We start from the raw sequence: 17,726 nt of genomic DNA on the forward strand, positions 1-17,726 counted from the left end.
TCTCATGTGGACCACCTCCACCAGGAGACAAAGATCCTACCAGTGCGAAGACATAACTACATGCTGTCTAAGCAATACCTTTTGGGCTGTTATCGCAGAAATCATCCAAATCATCATCTTGTGGATAGATACCCACCGCCCAGAAGCCTTAAGGTAGATCTACATGATCTAGAGCGTGAGGTCCAGCGCTACAAGAGAGAACCTCTAGATCAAGCGGCATATCAAGCGGGTCTGAACAACATTCATGCAGACACGGTAGCAGACGCGTTAACTGGCTACCGGGTGAATGTAGTCCTTGGAGTACGACCGCCACCCATTGCACCCGAAGAAATCGACCTCCCCCGGCAAACCAGAGTGATTCTGGCTCAATTACGTTCCGGCAGATGCAGCCGCCTCAATTCCCACAGAGCTAGGATTGATGCCGACGTGCAAGATGTATGTCCCGACTGTAACCAGGGACCGCACGATACACGTCACCTGTTTAACTGCCCGGCCAGACCCACTCGACTCAGACCCAGATCCCTGTGGACGCACCCCATCTTAGTCGCGGAGTTCCTGGGTCTTGACACTCAACAGAATCAAGCAGACGAAAGATAGTACACAATAAACTGCTACAACAACAACAACAACAACAATGTTTCTTGCCTTTCTGGCTTTCTTAAGGCTTATACAGGGGTTTGTTATTTTGGTATTAAAAAATAATACCATTTTTTAAATAAATTATCGATTGTTTATTTCATTATATAAAGGAAAGTATGCCATTAACAATTAATATCAGCCAAATTGCCACCACGACCACTCTTACAGGTCCATATCCTTTTCATGAAATTTTCCATACCAAATAGCAAAATGAGCTGTTCTATGTTTTCGGTAGCCTCACAAATTTTATCTTTGAGATCTTGAGACGATGCTGGGTTGTTGACGTACACCTTATCTTTCAGGTGCCCCAAAGGAAGAAGTCGCAAAGTATTTAATCACAAGATCTCGGTGGCCAATTGTGGTTACCTCTTCCGCAGATAACACAGCCGGAAAAACTTACCATCAAAGAGCAATATTTTCGTTGCTTGTGTTCTGTTGAAAATAAACGTTGTCCATATGAATACTATTAAACACCGACCGTACCGTAACTATTGATCCAACCCCATTTTCGAAAAAATAAGGAAAATAAACCGCAGATGCGACACTTTTGCTTGATGCCATATCCACCGAGGTGGAAATTTTTTGTAACGAATTTTAATAATTTCAATGCATTGTTGAAACATGTACCGTTCAATGTTTCAAAATGGCATAGTTTCTACTTGTCAAAAGTCAAAGAATAAAAGATTAAAAAGCGAAACCTACCGTTGGAAAACCTTAAAAAAAATTCTAACAAAGATACAAACACCTTTTAGAGAGGGAACTTTGTAAGCATTACAAATATATTTGGTATCAAATCGAAAAATGTGATTAGAAAAATACAAATTGTATAACATTATTTTAAATGACACATTATGTTTTACATATGTATGTACGTATGTAATTACTTTACCTTAATGGAATGATGGAAGATGTCGAAGAGTAGAAATATACCAAACTCCCTATGTAAGTATGTTTATGAATGTATATAAGAAACTCCCCCAACCGAATTAACATCTAGTTGCCGTTTATATATTTTATATATCAATTTAGTATGGAATGTTATGTTATATTGTTAATGAATGTTTCAGTTAGGATCTGCTGGTTACTCTCTTTTTTTTAAAGCTCGGTGGTATTTGCTATGCAATTGGTAAGCATTTGAACTCGCTGTGCGTTGCAACTTTTACATAAAACATGATCATCCAATGGGTAACAACCACGACCTTCAGCCTCTGATGATAGTAACAAACCACAGTCCTCACATTTATAGCACTCGAAGTGGAAACTACGATCTAGTGCAACTACACGGACTGTCTCAGTTTCTCCGGGTTCGGGCATAATTGGTTCCTTACACACACAGCAACATGGAGCGAATTTCTTATGGAAATCTTCTATGCAATAATTTTGATTTGTAGCATCGACAGTGAATGGAATGCCATCCAAACTTTTCTTACACACTATACAAGTAAAACATTGTGGATGGTAGGGCTTACCAGTAGCGCGCAGTATACGCTCCAGTATAGGAGCCATGCATACCGAACATTTCTCAAGGGTTTGCAAGTAGTCGTATTCACAGTAGGGCTTGCCATCCAAAGTATAAAAGGGCTTGCCTTGCAAATTCAGCGCACATTGGGAACAAGTGAAGCAAGCTATGTGATAGATTTGGTCCATTGCTGTACAACCAGAATTCTCTCCCACAACTCGTTCGTTGCACTTGTAGCATGTGCCATAACTTTCCAAATCCTGTGGGGAACCCATGGATTGTACCAAGTAATCGGTGAGTGCCTCCACCTCGTCCTCTTTGCGAGTAGATGGGATGCTATTTAAAATTCCACTAGCGCTATCTCTTGTGTTCTTTGGATATATGGAAGTATTTGACTCAATATCGCTTGCCATGCTCAAGTTACTGCTATTGCTGTTGCTCAAGATGCTACCACATGGCGGCATTGCTGTCAGGCTACCTTTCAGACTCGTCGGATACATTGCGTTATTGGAGTGGTTTGACATTTGACTTGGTGGTCTAGGATTAATGGGTTCGTATATGGATTCATATGTTGAAGATGTTTGAGAGAATCCTCCGTACCCATAAAAATCTGAATTGGAGTTTGAGTTTGCCACTTGCATGTTGTTGTAATTGTTATAACCAATGTTTGCCATGTAAGGTTTGTTGATATACATGTGACGGGAGTCATTAGTGGGTGGATGCGCTTTATGATCCAGTGGCAAACCATAACCGCTTACCGGTTTAGCTACGCAAATTTGATCACTTGCAGCTGCAATTGGTTTGTGAGTTGTATTATTTGTTTTAAAAACTTCTGTTGCACGTCTTAATTCGCTGTATGAAGAGCTTACAGGACTAGGTGGTGGTGGTATTTCATCTTCTGGCAACATAGCCATATTGTGCGCATAATAGATACTACCATCTCCCGAGTCTGGCAGTGGCAGTGGCTGTGATGGCGATACTGGCTGAACATTAGAATAAATACTATTTAGGTTACTGTATACGTTATTTTTAAAGCTGTTACCACCCATTACAGGAGACGTTAAAGATGGAGATCGCCTCATATTAGCGTAAGTAGCAGACGCGTTGTCCAACGAAAGTTGAGGCTTAATACTCACATCCGTCAATAATGATGTGGACGACAACTTAGGAATAGTCGATAGTTTTGATTTTGGCACTGCATTCGAATCCTTGTGGCTGTTCATCTTACCGCGCTTCTCCAATTGTTTCTTGTGATGTTCTAATGCTTCCAGTTGCTGCTCCAATATAGCCGGATTGTCCAAAGTGACCTTAGAGGATGAAATGAGTGGAGACACCCCAGATCCGGTCATTATGGAAGAAGTTGATGATTGCTTGCGCAGCAAAAGAGGTTTTGGAAATACTCCTGCATCTGAAGACGATTCATAAACACCAGCACCTTGGTTCTCCGAAAAATTGTGTACCTTTTTAAGCGGCTTCGGTGGAACTAGTGGTGGTTGGCCCACCTTCTTGTTGGAAGTGTTATTAAACTGTGGATTATTTCTCTCTTCGATGTTGTTGACCAATTTAGCGACACCAACATGATGTCCATCTAGCGAGGAATCTTTATTAGCAACAGATAAGGATAGGCGGCCATTTATTAAATTCAACTGCTTCAGTTGTTCGTCCAAGTCATCCATATTCCTCGAATAAAATCAAGAAATCAAAATCAAGAATAGAATTGTGTTTGTATCATGAATCATCGAGTTAACCATCGAATTATGATAATCGATAACATACCTTCCGAATAAATTGCACGATTCGACTTTTCATGCGAATACGCCATCATAAAAAAGACACATCTTCTGTTGACACATTTGTTACAAATCCAGATACATACACAGAAAAAAATATAACAAACATTTTTTCAAATAAAAAATTTTATTGAAAATAAAAATATTTTCAATTAAAAAATTAATAGAACCAATCATATTTTTAATTGAATGCACTATTTTTAAATATAGCTGCGCTTTTTTTAATTCTTGTGCACTTTGTTGGACCACTTTCTATTTATCGCTCTCTTCCATTTGGATTTCTTTTATATTCTTTATTTTTAATGGCTGGGGAGCCAAATATTAGGTAAATATAATAAAGTACCTCATTATGTTAAGAAATGAATTTAATTATCTGTTATACTCAGGTTACTGAAATGTTTGTATGTAATTATTTTATGGGCCTTATTGGCTTTATATTACATATTTGGTTAATAAATGAAATGAAATGAAATGAAATGAATCCTGATATTTTTCAATTACGATGGTGATTGAAATTTAAGCAATTCCCAATTAAAGAAATTATTAATTTAATCATTTTTTATTGCATTGACAAATGGTACAAATATACGGCATCCGGTTGTACGTACCGGATTGACCCGATGGAGTTCTCCATCGCCGCCTCAGTGTACACACTTCTACAACAACAAAAAGTAGGGTCATTAGCACAACAACAAAAATCTACCCGAAACTTCGCCGCAAATTGAAATGTCAAAGTGGTTCTAGAAATAAACTTTATTTTACAACTTATCTTCTACAAATGTGTTTTATATTGGTATTACACTGTTCATAAGAACACTGTTTTGTTGCTGATGTGTGGACAATAGAACATGTTTTTAAGATTTTAAAAATAAAGGGTGATTTTTTTGAGGTTAGGATTTTCATGCATTAGTATTTGACAGATCACAGCCTCAGTGTACGTGTTCGTCTTTTTTCGTCATGGGAGAGGCACATCCCGGAGTGCCTTCTCCGTATGCTTTTGGTCCGTGCCGGGATTGAAAAGAAACCCGGACCCTGGTTCTGTTCCGTTTGCCAGAACCGCCTTCATCATCGGTCAGTGTCGGTGAGGTGTAACAGGTGCTTGGAGTGGGTACATTTCCGTTCTTGCTCTGGCCTAACTTCGCTACGGGAGTATAGTCATACTGGCTATGTCGCTAGGTGCTGTGCGAACATAGCCAGCAGTGGGTCACAAGCGTCGCCGTCGTCGCCTTCGGCGTCCTCGTCGTCGGACTATGTGACCCCCCCGACCTCTCCCGTACGGCAATTTATGCAAAGACAGCACCCTAGCCCTACTATTGCCAGGCCAGTGTCGGGAAATGTATCGTTCCTGCAGTTAAACTGCAATGGACTGCGAGGCAAGATTGATGAGATTGTAGATTTTATGAGTCGGAAGAGCATATCGGTCGCAGCGATCCAGGAGACAAAGCTGACTAACACCTGCAGCTTGCACAGTTGTCACGGCTACAATGTGCTACGTAAGGATCGCTCAAGGAATGGAGGTGGGGGATTGGCCTTCGTTATACACCATTCCGTGCAGTATAGACCTATCTCGCCTGCGCTTGACGCTAGTGACCCATACATGGAATGTATGGGGGTAGCAGTCAGGTCTGGTACTGCCGAGATAGAGATATACAACATGTATATACCGCCGGTTGGCAGCTGTGTCCCGATTAATGGCCAGGCCTACAGCCCCGACATAAGTGGGTTGCTATCTGGCCATAGTCGTCTGGTTCTGGGGGATTTCAATGCACATCACTCGTCATGGCATTCTCCCCTAGGCAACGACCAGCGTGGCATAGCTTTGGCAGAGCAGATAGATAGCTCCACGTTTTGCACGGTGAATGAGGATGCCCCCACTAGGATTACGAGGAGGTGCAGCAGCTCGCCAGACATCTCAATCGCATCCCCTGATCTCCTGAGTGACGTATCCTGGCAAGCCGTTATCTCTTTGGGGTCAGACCACCTCCCCATAATCCTCACCATCGACCGACCACCCTACTTCATAACCTCTGAGCGCCGAACGTTCATCAACTACAAGAAGGCCAATTGGACTGGCTTCAGAGAGTATACCAATCGCCGCTTCAATGAACTGCCACCCCCCTCTGATGTGCTTGTGGCCGAGAGGAAATTCCGAGACATCATCAACGCAGCAGCCGCTCGCTTTATACCAGCCGGTCGAATACCGCAAGTGCGACCCAATTTCCCGGCGCAAGCAGTGGTACTCGCAGACGAGCGTGATGGGATTCGTGCTATGGACCCCGCTAACCCCAGAATCAACGAGCTGAATCTGGAAATAAACAGGGTAGTCAACGAACATAAGCGGAATTTGTGGCTGGAACACTTGGAGCAATGTAACTTAGGCACCGGTGCAGGCAAATTGTGGGCCACTGTTAAGTCTCTCTCGAACCCCGGTAGACGGGACGACAGGACCTCAGTCACTTTTGGCGAGTTAACCGTGACTGATCCGAAGAGATGCGCCAGGTTGTTCAACCGTCAATTTATCGTGCATCCCGAGAGAGACAGGGCAAGGAGGAGAGCCATTCGCCGTATTCGTGGTCTCCAAGCCGATGAACAGCCATCACAATTTACCGTGGGCGAAGTTACGAATGTCATCCGTGGCGCCAAATCTTCCAAGGCGTTGGGCCCCGACGGAATCTCTACATTGATGCTGAAGAATCTGGATTTACCTGGAGTTGAGTACCTTACCACTGTCCTTAACCTGTCTTTGAACACTCTTATAGTTCCCGATGTCTGGAAAATGGGCAGAGTGATCCCGCTACTGAAGCCTGGTAAAGACCCGAGTTTGGGGGAGTCGTACAGACCGATCTCCCTTCTCTCACCAGTGGCTAAGACGCTTGAGGCATTACTCCTCCCGAGCCTCTTAGGAGAATTTCCATTCGCCGAGCATCAACACGGATTTCGGAGACTGCACAGCACAACAACAGCTTTGCATGCCATCACCACACACATTTGCCGTGGCTTCAATCAACCCAGGCCATGTGATAGGACGGTCCTCGTGGCACTGGACCTATCGAAGGCATTCGACACGGTCAGCCATGCCAAATTATTTGAGGACATCGCCAACACGTCCCTCCAGCCAGGCCTTAAACGTTGGGTCGCGAATTATCTGTGTGGCCGCCAGTCATTTGTGGAATTTAGGGATAAGAAGTCAAAACACCGTAGAGTGAAACAGGGAGTTCCCCAAGGCGGGGTGATATCTCCGGCTCTGTTTAACCTCTACCTATCCTCCATCCCACCTCCTCCAGACGGCATAGAGATCGTATCATATGCGGACGACTGTACGATCTTGGCATCAGGCCCCCCACCCATTGATGACATCTGCGATAGGTTGAACGTCTACCTCAACGAGCTTGCCTCATATTTCGCTGCAAGAAATCTGAAGATATCCGCCACCAAATCTTCAGCCACACTGTTCACTACAAATACGCGTGAGGTGAATTCTGAGCTGACTGTGATGGTCGATGGAGAATTGATTCCGACCATCAAGTGTCCCAAAATACTTGGCGTCACATTTGACAGCTCCTACACTTTCTCCCCACATGCCACAGCAATCTGCAATAAAGTCAAAAGTAGAAACAAGGTCCTCAAGTCACTCGCTGGCAGCACTTGGGGTGCAGACAAAGAAACCTTGTTGACCACGTACAAAGCAATTGGCCGGTCTGTGGTAAGTTATGCAGCGCCAGTGTGGTCACGTCAGCTTTGTGACACCCAGTGGAATAATATTCAGATCTGTCAGAATGCCGCCCTCCGAACTGCGACGGGCTGCCTCCTTAGTTCTCATGTGGACCACCTCCACCAGGAGACAAAGATCCTACCAGTGCGAAGACATAACTACATGCTGTCTAAGCAATACCTTTTGGGCTGTTATCGCAGAAATCATCCAAATCATCATCTTGTGGATAGATACCCACCGCCCAGAAGCCTTAAGGTAGATCTACATGATCTAGAGCGTGAGGTCCAGCGCTACAAGAGAGAACCTCTAGATCAAGCGGCATATCAAGCGGGTCTGAACAACATTCATGCAGACACGGTAGCAGACGCGTTAACTGGCTACCGGGTGAATGTAGTCCTTGGAGAACGACCGCCACCCATTGCACCCGAAGAATTCGACCTCCCCCGGCAAACCAGAGTGATTCTGGCTCAATTACGTTCCGGCAGATGCAGCCGCCTCAATTCCCACAGAGCTAGGATTGATGCCGACGTGCAAGATGTATGTCCCGACTGTAACCAGGGACCGCACGATACACGTCACCTGTTTAACTGCCCGGCCAGACCCACTCGACTCAGACCCAGATCCCTGTGGATGCACCCCATCTTAGTCGCGGAGTTCCTGGGTCTTGACACTCAACAGAATCAAGCAGACGAAAGATAGTACACAATAAACTGCTACAACAACAACAACAACAACAACAGATCACGTGGGATTTCAGACATGGTGTCAAAGAGAAAGATGCTCAGTATGCTTTGACATTTCATCATGAATAGACTTACTAACGAGCAACGCTTGCAATCATTGAATTTTATTACCAAAATCAGTGTTCGGTTCGAAATGTGTTCATTCACCGTAACGTTGCGTCCAACAGCATCTTTGAAAAAATACGGTCCAATGATTCCACCAGCGTACAAACCACACCAAACAGTGCATTTTTCGGGATGCATGGGCAGTTCTTGAACGGCTTCTGGTTGCTCTTCACTCCAAATGCGGCAATTTTGCTTATTTACGTAGCCATTCAACCAGAAATGAACCTCATCGCTGAACAAAATTTGTCAAAATTTGAACACATTTCGAACCGAACACTGATTTTGGTAATAAAATTCAATGATTTGCAAGCGTTGCTCGTTAGTAAGTCTATTCATGATGAAATGTCAAAGCATACTGAGCATCTTTCTCTTTGACACCATGTCTGAAATCCCACGTGATCTGTCAAATACTAATGCATGAAAATCCTAACCTCAAAAAAATCACCCTTTAGATCACAGCTGTGATATCAAGCATTAGGTGAATTTTTGTTTGTAACTACGAATGAAAATGTGCCACATGAAATAAAGTCATTTCCCAAGGCACATTATCTGCTCATGTACGCACACGTATACACACACGCACACAAATTTGTTTGTGTGGGTTGGCAAAACGTCGATCAGCTTGATAACAAGATGGCGGATTGCACCATATAATTTGTGGTTGTTGTACAAATCAGACCACCATTAATGATGACAAAATAATAATTTTATATAAAATTTACCACAAGAAATGATCGACATTAGCAGATAATACTCGAGGAAAAAGAAGACAACAAAGAGAATGCAAACCACCTTTTTAAATCCGCCTTGTTTTGTCATTGAGATTTTTGTAGTGTTTCAAAAAAGTAATAGGAATAGACATGGGTTTACAACGTTGAAAAATTAACATAGTACCAGCCATAACAAAGTACATACAAATAACATAATTTCATCTTGCACAGGCTTATCAAAACATAAATTTTTATTCGTAATTGCAAAAAAAAAGTATCCAATACCTATTATTCCACCCTGTTATTCAAAGAAAACTTCATTTGAGCTGCGTACCTATTAAAATTTCCCATGAACATTCCATAAGGAACAGGGGAAACTTCCAAGATATATTCATTTACAGGTAGTGGCAGTTGCCCAAAAACAAAATATTGAGTGCAATATCTGTCAAAATCAGCGATTTTGTGTATGTTACTAGTTCGCGCCATTTTTCATTGTTGTGTATATATGGTTCTTAACCATAATACACACACCCAACCAAAATTCGCAGACAGATAGTGTTCTTCGCGAGAAAAATTGTATTCAGCTGTTTACGGTACACTACCTGGCAATTATGGCAGTCCGATTAAAGTTTAAGCTCAATGATAAGGCGCCTCCATTTTTATTATGAGTTCGAACGGCTAGCCGCATAGCGACACCACATGCTAAAGAAGTTTTAACATGGCAGAATACCTTACAAATTTAGCCAGCATCAGTAAAGGCCGGTACCATATTCGGTTTTCGCGTTGAAACTCCATATAAAAAAATAAACGGAAAAATTTGCCGAAATGTGTTCATTTCGTCATACCTTGTTTTTTCATCTAGGGAAAATTTACATTTCGGGACGCTCATTAAGAGCACAACCACAGTCGCTGTGCAACAAGCCATTTTTTTACGCAAAATAAACGCGAACGTCAAACTTCTAATTGTAACTGGGTGTTTGTTATTGTAAGTGATGTTGCTCACATGTATTGGGTTGCCCAAAAAGTAATTGCGGATTTTTCATATAGTCAGTTATCAGCTGTTACTTTTAGCTTGCTTTATAAAAAAAAGTGTAAAAAAAGTATATTTGATTAAAGTTCAGTCTTGGCCCCATAAGTTTTATTAAAAATGCATTTACTTTCTTTTAAAAAATCCGCACTTACTTTTTGGGCAACCCAATATTTACACTGGTTGGAAAAAATAAAGTGTTTGTGGATTCATAAATAAGAAAGTATTTTTTAAATATAAATAAATATACTCGAAAGAAAAATAAATATTTTTTTCACAACATGCAACTCAATCAATCTGTACGAAATAATAAGGTTTGTGAAAGAATGTGTTGCCCTTTTGTTCTTGCAATTACAGCAACAATATTTGGTTAAAAGTGGAAGATGCTGACAATGGCTTTTGGAAAGTTTTTCTTATTTAACTTATAACAGTGAAAATACTACAGAATCTAATTATTTTTACAAATAAATTCTGCATTTGTTTGTTTTTTAATTGTTTTGTGTATTATTATATATTAATTACGAAGGGGAGGGTTTTGGTTGAAATTACAACACTTACATGAATTTCAGTACGACCCATACACTCACACTTGTGTGAACCCATTCTCGTAAGCAGCTGATAAATTGTTTGATGCCATATTATTTTTATACCCACCACCGACGGATGGAGGTATATTCATTTTGTCATTCCGTTTGCAACACATCGAAATATCCATTTCCGACCCTATAAAGTATATATATTCTTGATCAGCGTAAAAATCTAAGACGATTTAGACATGTCAGTCCGTCTGTCTGTTGAAATCACGCTACAGTCTTCAAAAATAGAGATATTGAGCTGAAACTTTACACAGATTAATTTTTTGTCCATAAGCTGGTTAGGTTCGAAGATGGGCTATATCGGACTATATCTTGATATAGCCCCCACATAGACCGATCCGCCTATTTAGGGTCATAGGCCAATAAAAGCCACATTTACTGTCCGATTTTGCTGAAATTTGGGACAGGGAGTTGTGTTAGGCTCTTTGACATTCTCCGTCAATTTGGCTTAGATCAGTTCAGATTTGGATATAGCTGCCATATAGACCGATCCTCCAATATTGGGTCTTAGGCCCATAAAAGCCACATTTATTATCCGATTTTGCTGAAATTTGGGACAGTGAATTGTCTTAGACCCTTCGACATCTTCCGTCAATATGGCTCAGATCGGTTTAGATTTGGATATAGCTGTCATATAGACCGTTCCTCCGATTTAGGGTCTTAGGCCCATAAAAGCCACATTTATTATCCGATTTTGCGGAAATTTGGGGCAGTGAGTTGTGTTAGGCCCTTCAACATTCTCCGTCAATTTGGCATAGATCGGTCCAGATTTGGATATAGCTGCCATATAGATCGATCTCTCGGTTTTAGGTTTTGGAGTCATAAAAAACGCATTTATTGTCCGATGTTGCCGAAATTGAGAACAAAGAGTTATGTTAAGCCCCTCCACATATTTCTGCAATTTGGTCTAGATCGATCAAGATTTGCATATATCCATATAGACCGATCTCTCGATTTAAAGTCTTGGCCCCATAAAAGGCGCATTTTTAATCCGATTGCACTGAAATTTGACACACTGATTTATATTATGCTTTTCGACATCCTCGTCGTATATAATTCAGATCGGTTTATTTTTAGATATAACTACTAAAAAGACCAATACTTTGTTATATACAATTGAACAATAACTTTTACATATTAGTATTTGGTCTAAATCGGTACATATATTGACATAGCTGCTATGGGGCATAAGGTATGCAATTTTCACCGAATTTTGATGAAAGGTGGTTTACATATATACCCGAGGTGGTGGGTATCAAAAGTTTGGCCCGGGCGAACTTAACGCCTTTTTACTTGTTTTATATGTAAATGGTAACATTTTTGCCAAGGAAACCCAAAAAGATCCAACCTTGTCAAACCACCGAAAGAACGATTTTCGGAAATTTTTTCCGTAAAAAAGAACGCAGTACCAGCCTTAAGAGGATAACTACAACTGAAAAGTTTGTTGATGTTCACGCCGGTATTTGAACCTACCCGTTCGGCGTCATAGGCCTCCAAGCTGCGTATCTGCAAACGAAATTTTCGGTAACGGTATCGTTAACGAAAATTTCGATAAGATATGTCAATGCATTTTCATTTTTATTATTTAATTTTATAAATGTAATAAAGAAGCCAACTAGGCTCATAATTAAATATTACAAACATTATACAAAATATAGTAGCTGCAAATTAAATAACAATTATTTTAATTTACTATTTATAAACTACTCAAAGTTATAGAATTAAAAACCAATAGTAAACTAAAAAGGCTCCCCAGCCAGGTAACTCAGTAAAAGTAATAGCATAAGAAATATCTTTCCAGCATACAATATTTAAATTAAAGGCTGGTTCTTTATTCGTTTTTCACAGTTGAAAACACATATTTTTCACGGTTACTTTTTTGAACACTACAAAAATCTCAATGAAAACATAATACTTTTAAGAAAAAAATTTTAAAAGTAATAAAAGAAAGTCCTACTAAATGCTATCAGCAAGTTTTTCTGCTTCAAAATCTTTTATCTCAAAAAAGTAATCACGAAAAAATTTTGCGAAAAACGAACATAGTACCGGCCATACACTTAAAAAACACTATAAAATCAAACATTAAATTATTGTTGTTTTATCTCCAATATATGCTCAGTAAGCTTCCTCTTAAAAACATATGGAGTAAGTGAAAAATTTCGTTATTCAATAGGCAAAGTATTCCAAATCCTAGCAAGCCGAACTACAAAACAACGTTCTGCAACACTTGCAGATATTCGTGTTAATAATATTTGTGGATTTTTTTTGACATAGAAAATGGAAACCTACTACGTAAGAGTGGCGGAATGCCTTATAATAGTTTTATAAAAATACAATATTTAACACTTTAATAACCATAAAATCAGAAAAAGTACTCTTAAAAATAGTTTCCCGTAATCTGGCACAATCATATCTTCGGAGATTATACACAAAACGAAGAATCATATTATATATCCTTGTTATCCTCGCAAAATAACTTTAGGGCGTTGCCGCGTAGTCTTCAATACCATAACAAAGATCTGACATGGGTAATGCAAAAGCAATTCTTCTTTTCACACTGATTGGAAGATACATATTTACGCTATATAACCGACGTAGTGATATTAGGACTTTTTTAAACACGTTACTTATATGGTTATAAAAATCAAGTCTAAACCCCATTTACACTGCTCATTAAATCTGGATTTAAAGATCTCGTCAGCTGATTTTATAAAGGAAGAACAGATGATCGAGCCAATATATCCGTATTTAAAGAGCATTGTAAACTTGTATTATATATTCAAGCACCATATTGATATTAGACTCAAGACTATAGATGTAACTACTTTTAATAAACATGTGAACATCATCAGCATAAAGAACCATGTCACATACGTTATAGTCAGAGCAGGAAACAATATCATTACTATAAAGAATAAATAGAAGGGGACCCAAGTCAGAGCCTTGGGGGACTCCACTACTAACACTTCTCATATTAGAAAGCTCACCATTAAATAAAACACATTGCGAACGTCTAGTTAGATATGAAAAAATTAGTCTGCAAGCAGAGGAAGAAAATGAAAATCTGGTGCTTAACTTGTCTATAAGTTTTAAGTGGTCTACTCTACCAAATGCACAATCCCATGGCAGCCGGTTGTACGCACCGGATTGACCCGATGGAGTCTTCATCGGCAAGGGCTGCCTCCTCAGTGTACGTGTTCGTCTTTTTTCGTCATGGGAGAGGCACATCCCGGAGTGCCTTCTCCATATGCTTCTGGTCCGTGCCGGGATTGAAAAGTACCCCGGACCCTGGCTCTGTTTCGTTTGCCAGAACCGCCTTCATCATCGGTCAGTGTCGGTGAGGTGTAACCGGTGCTTGGAGTGGGTACATTTCCATTCTTGCTCTGGCCTAACTTCGCTACGGGAGTATAGTCATACTGGCTATGTGCGAACATAGCCAGCAGTGGGTCACAAGCGTCGCCGTCGTCGCCCTCGGCGTCCTCGTCGTCGGACTATGTGACCCCCCCGACCTCTCCCGTACGGCAATTTATGCAACGACAGCACCCTAGCCCTACTATTGCCAGGCCAGTGCCGGGAAGTGTATCGTTCTTGCAGTTAAACTGCAATGGACTGCGAGGCAAGATTGATGAGATTGTAGATTTTATGGGTCGGAAGAGCATATCGGTCGCAGCGATCCAGGAGACAAAGCTGATCAACACCTGCAGCTTGCACAGTTGTCACGGCTACAATGTGCTACGTAAGGATCGCTCAAGGAATGGAGGTGGGGGATTGGCCTTCGTTATACACCATTCCGTGCAGTATAGACCTATCTCGCCTGCGCTTGACGCTAGTGACCCATACATGGAATGTATGGGGGTAGCAGTCAGGTCTGGTACTGCCGAGATAGAGATATACAAAGTGTATATACCGCCGGTTGGTAGCTGTGTCCCGATTAATGGCCAGGCCTACAGCCCCGACATAAGTGGGTTGCTATCTGGCCATAGTCGTCTGGTTCTGGGGGATTTTAATGCACATCACTCGTCATGGCATTCTCCCCTAGGTAACGACCAGCGTGGCATAGCTTTGGCAGAGCAGATAGATAGCTCCACGTTTTGCACGGTGAATGAGGATGCCCCCACTAGGATTACGAGGAGGTGCAGCAGCTCGCCAGACATCTCAATCGCATCCCCTGATCTCCTGAGTGACGCATCCTGGCAAGCCGTCATCTCTTTGGGGTCAGACCACCTCCCTATAATCCTCACCATCGACCGACCACCCGACTTCACAATCTCTGAGCGCCGGACGTTCATCAATTACAAGAAGGCCAATTGGACTGGCTTCAGAGAGTATACCAATCGCCGCTTCAGTGAACTGTCACCCCCCTCTGATGTGCTTGTGGCCGAGAGGAAATTCCGAGACATCATCAACGCAGCAGCCGCTCGCTTTATACCAGCCGGTCGGATACCGCAAGTGCGACCCAATTTCCCGGCGCAAGCAGTGGTACTCGCAGACGAGCGTGATGGGATTCGTGCTATGGACACCGCTAACCCCAGAATCAGCGAGCGGAATCTGGAAATAAACAGGGTAGTCAACGAAATAAGCGGAATTTGTGGCTGGAACACTTGGAGCAATGTAACTTAGGCACCGGTACAGGCAAACTGTGGGCCACTGTTAAGTCTCTCTCGAACCCCGGTAGACGGGACGACAGGACCTCAGTCACTTTTGGCGAGATAACCGTGACTGATCCGAAGAGATGCGCCAGGTTGTTCAACCGTCAATTTATTGTGCATCCCGAGAGAGACAGGGCAAGGAGGAGAGCCATTCGCCGTATTCGTGGTCTCCGAGCCGATGAACAGCCATCACAATTTACCGTGGGCGAAGTTACGAATGTCATCCGTGGCGCCAAACCTTCCAAGGCGTTGGGCCCCGACGGAATCTCTACATTGATGCTGAAGAATCTGGATTTACCTGGAGTTGAGTACCTTACCACTGTCCTTAACCTGTCATTGAACACTCTTATAGTTCCCGATGTCTGGAAAATGGGCAGAGTGATCCCGCTACTGAAGCCTGGTAAGGACCCGAGTTTGGGGGAGTCGTACAGACCGATCTCCCTTCTCTCACCAGTGGCTAAGACGCTTGAGGCATTACTCCTCCCGAGCCTCGTAGGAGAATTTCCATTCGCCGAGCATCAACACGGATTTCGGATACAGCACAGCACAACAACAGCTTTGCATGCCATCACCACACACATTTGCCGTGGCGTCAATCAACCCAGGCCATGTGATAGGACGGTCCTCGTGGCACTGGACCTATCGAAGGCATTCGACACGGTCAGCCATACCAAATTATTTGAGGACATCGTCAACACGTCCCTCCAGCCAGGCCTGAAACGTTGGGTCGCGAATTATCTGTGTGGCCGCCAGTCATTTGTGGAATTTAGGGATAAGAAGTCAAAACACCGTAGAGTGAAACAGGGAGTTCCCCAAGGTGGGGTGATATCTCCGGCTCTGTTTAACCTCTACCTATCCTCCATCCCACCTCCTCCAGACGGCATAGAGATCGTATCATATGCCGACGATTGTACGATCATGGCATCAGGCCCCCCATCCATTGATGACTTCTGCGATAGGTTGAACGTCTACCTCAACGAGCTTGCCTCATATTTCGCTGCAAGAAATCTGAAGATATCCGCCACCAAATCTTCAGCCACACTGTTCACTACAAATACGCGTGAGGTGAATTCTGAGCTGACTGTGATGGTCGATGGAGAAATGATTCCAACCATCAAGTGTCCCAAAATACTTGGCGTCACATTTGACAGCTCCTACACTTTCTCCCCACATGCAACAGCAATCTGCAATAAAGTCAAAAGTAGAAACAAGGTCCTCAAGTCACTCGCTGGCAGCACTTGGGGTGCAGACAAAGAAACCTTGTTGACCACGTACAAAGCAATTGGCCGGTCTGTGGTAAGTTATGCAGCGCCAGTGTGGTCACGTCAACTTTGTGACGCGCGTGGAATAATATTCAGATCTGTCAGAATGCCGCCCTCCGAACTGCGACGGGCTGTCTCCTTAGTTCTCATGTGGACCACCTCCATCAGGAGACAAAGATCCTACCAGTGCGAAGACATAACTACATGCTGTCTAAGCAATACCTTTTGGGCTGTTATCGCAGAAATCATCCAAATCATCATCTTGTGGATAGATACCCACCGCCCAGAAGCCTTAAGGTAGATCTACACGATCTAGAGCGTGAGGTCCAGCGCTACAAGGGAGAACCTCTAGATCTAGCGGCATATCAAGCGGGTCTGAACAACATTCATGCAGACACGGTAGCAGACGCGGCAATTGGCTACCGGGTGAATGTAGTCCTTGGAGAACGACCGCCACCCATTGCACCCGAAGAAATCGACCTCCCCCGGCAAACCAGAGTGGTTCTGGCTCAATTACGTTCCGGCAGATGCAGCCGCCTCAATTCCCACAGAGCTAGGATTGATGCCGACGTGCAAGATGTATGTCCCGATTGTAACCAGGGACCGCACGATACACGTCACCTGTTTAACTGCCCGGCCAGACCCACTCGACTCAGACCCAGATCCCTGTGGACGCACCCCATCTTAGTCGCGGAGTTCCTGGGCCTTGACACTCAGCAGAATCAAGCAGACGAAAGATAGTACACAATAAACTGCTACAACAACAACAACCAAATGCATTAGTTAAATCTAAACCAACAAGCGCACCAACTTAATGATAATTAAGAAAAGCTCTAATAGCATCCGATAGGTTTAACAAATGTATAGTAGTACTAAAACCTTGTCTAAATCCATATTGCGATGCATTTAGCAAACATTTCTCATCGATATAGCTTAGCATAAACCTTTAAATAATGTTGTTGTTGTTGTAGCAGTTTATTGTGTTCTATCTTTCGTGTGCTTGATTCTGTTGAGTGTCAAGACCCAGGAACTCT

The 17,726-nt window shown here is 42.5% G+C and overlaps 1 protein-coding gene across 1 annotated transcript; it reads right to left on the reverse strand.

Moving 5' to 3' along the window:
- Nucleotides 1-1,385: 1,385 nt before the first annotated feature.
- Nucleotides 1,386-3,954, reverse strand: LOC106094989 (lipoma-preferred partner homolog). Its single transcript, XM_013262233.2, has 2 exons — nucleotides 3,875-3,954; nucleotides 1,386-3,778 (listed from the first exon to the last, which is right to left on the reverse strand). Exon 2 carries the CDS (start codon nucleotides 3,772-3,774, stop codon nucleotides 1,735-1,737), a length of 2,040 nt encoding a protein of 679 aa, XP_013117687.2. The 5' UTR covers nucleotides 3,775-3,778; nucleotides 3,875-3,954; the 3' UTR covers nucleotides 1,386-1,734.
- Nucleotides 3,955-17,726: the final 13,772 nt, after the last annotated feature.

This window comes from Stomoxys calcitrans, chromosome 1 (genome assembly GCF_963082655.1).
Source record: "Stomoxys calcitrans chromosome 1, idStoCalc2.1, whole genome shotgun sequence".
Classification (NCBI taxonomy): Eukaryota; Metazoa; Arthropoda; class Insecta; order Diptera; family Muscidae; genus Stomoxys; species Stomoxys calcitrans.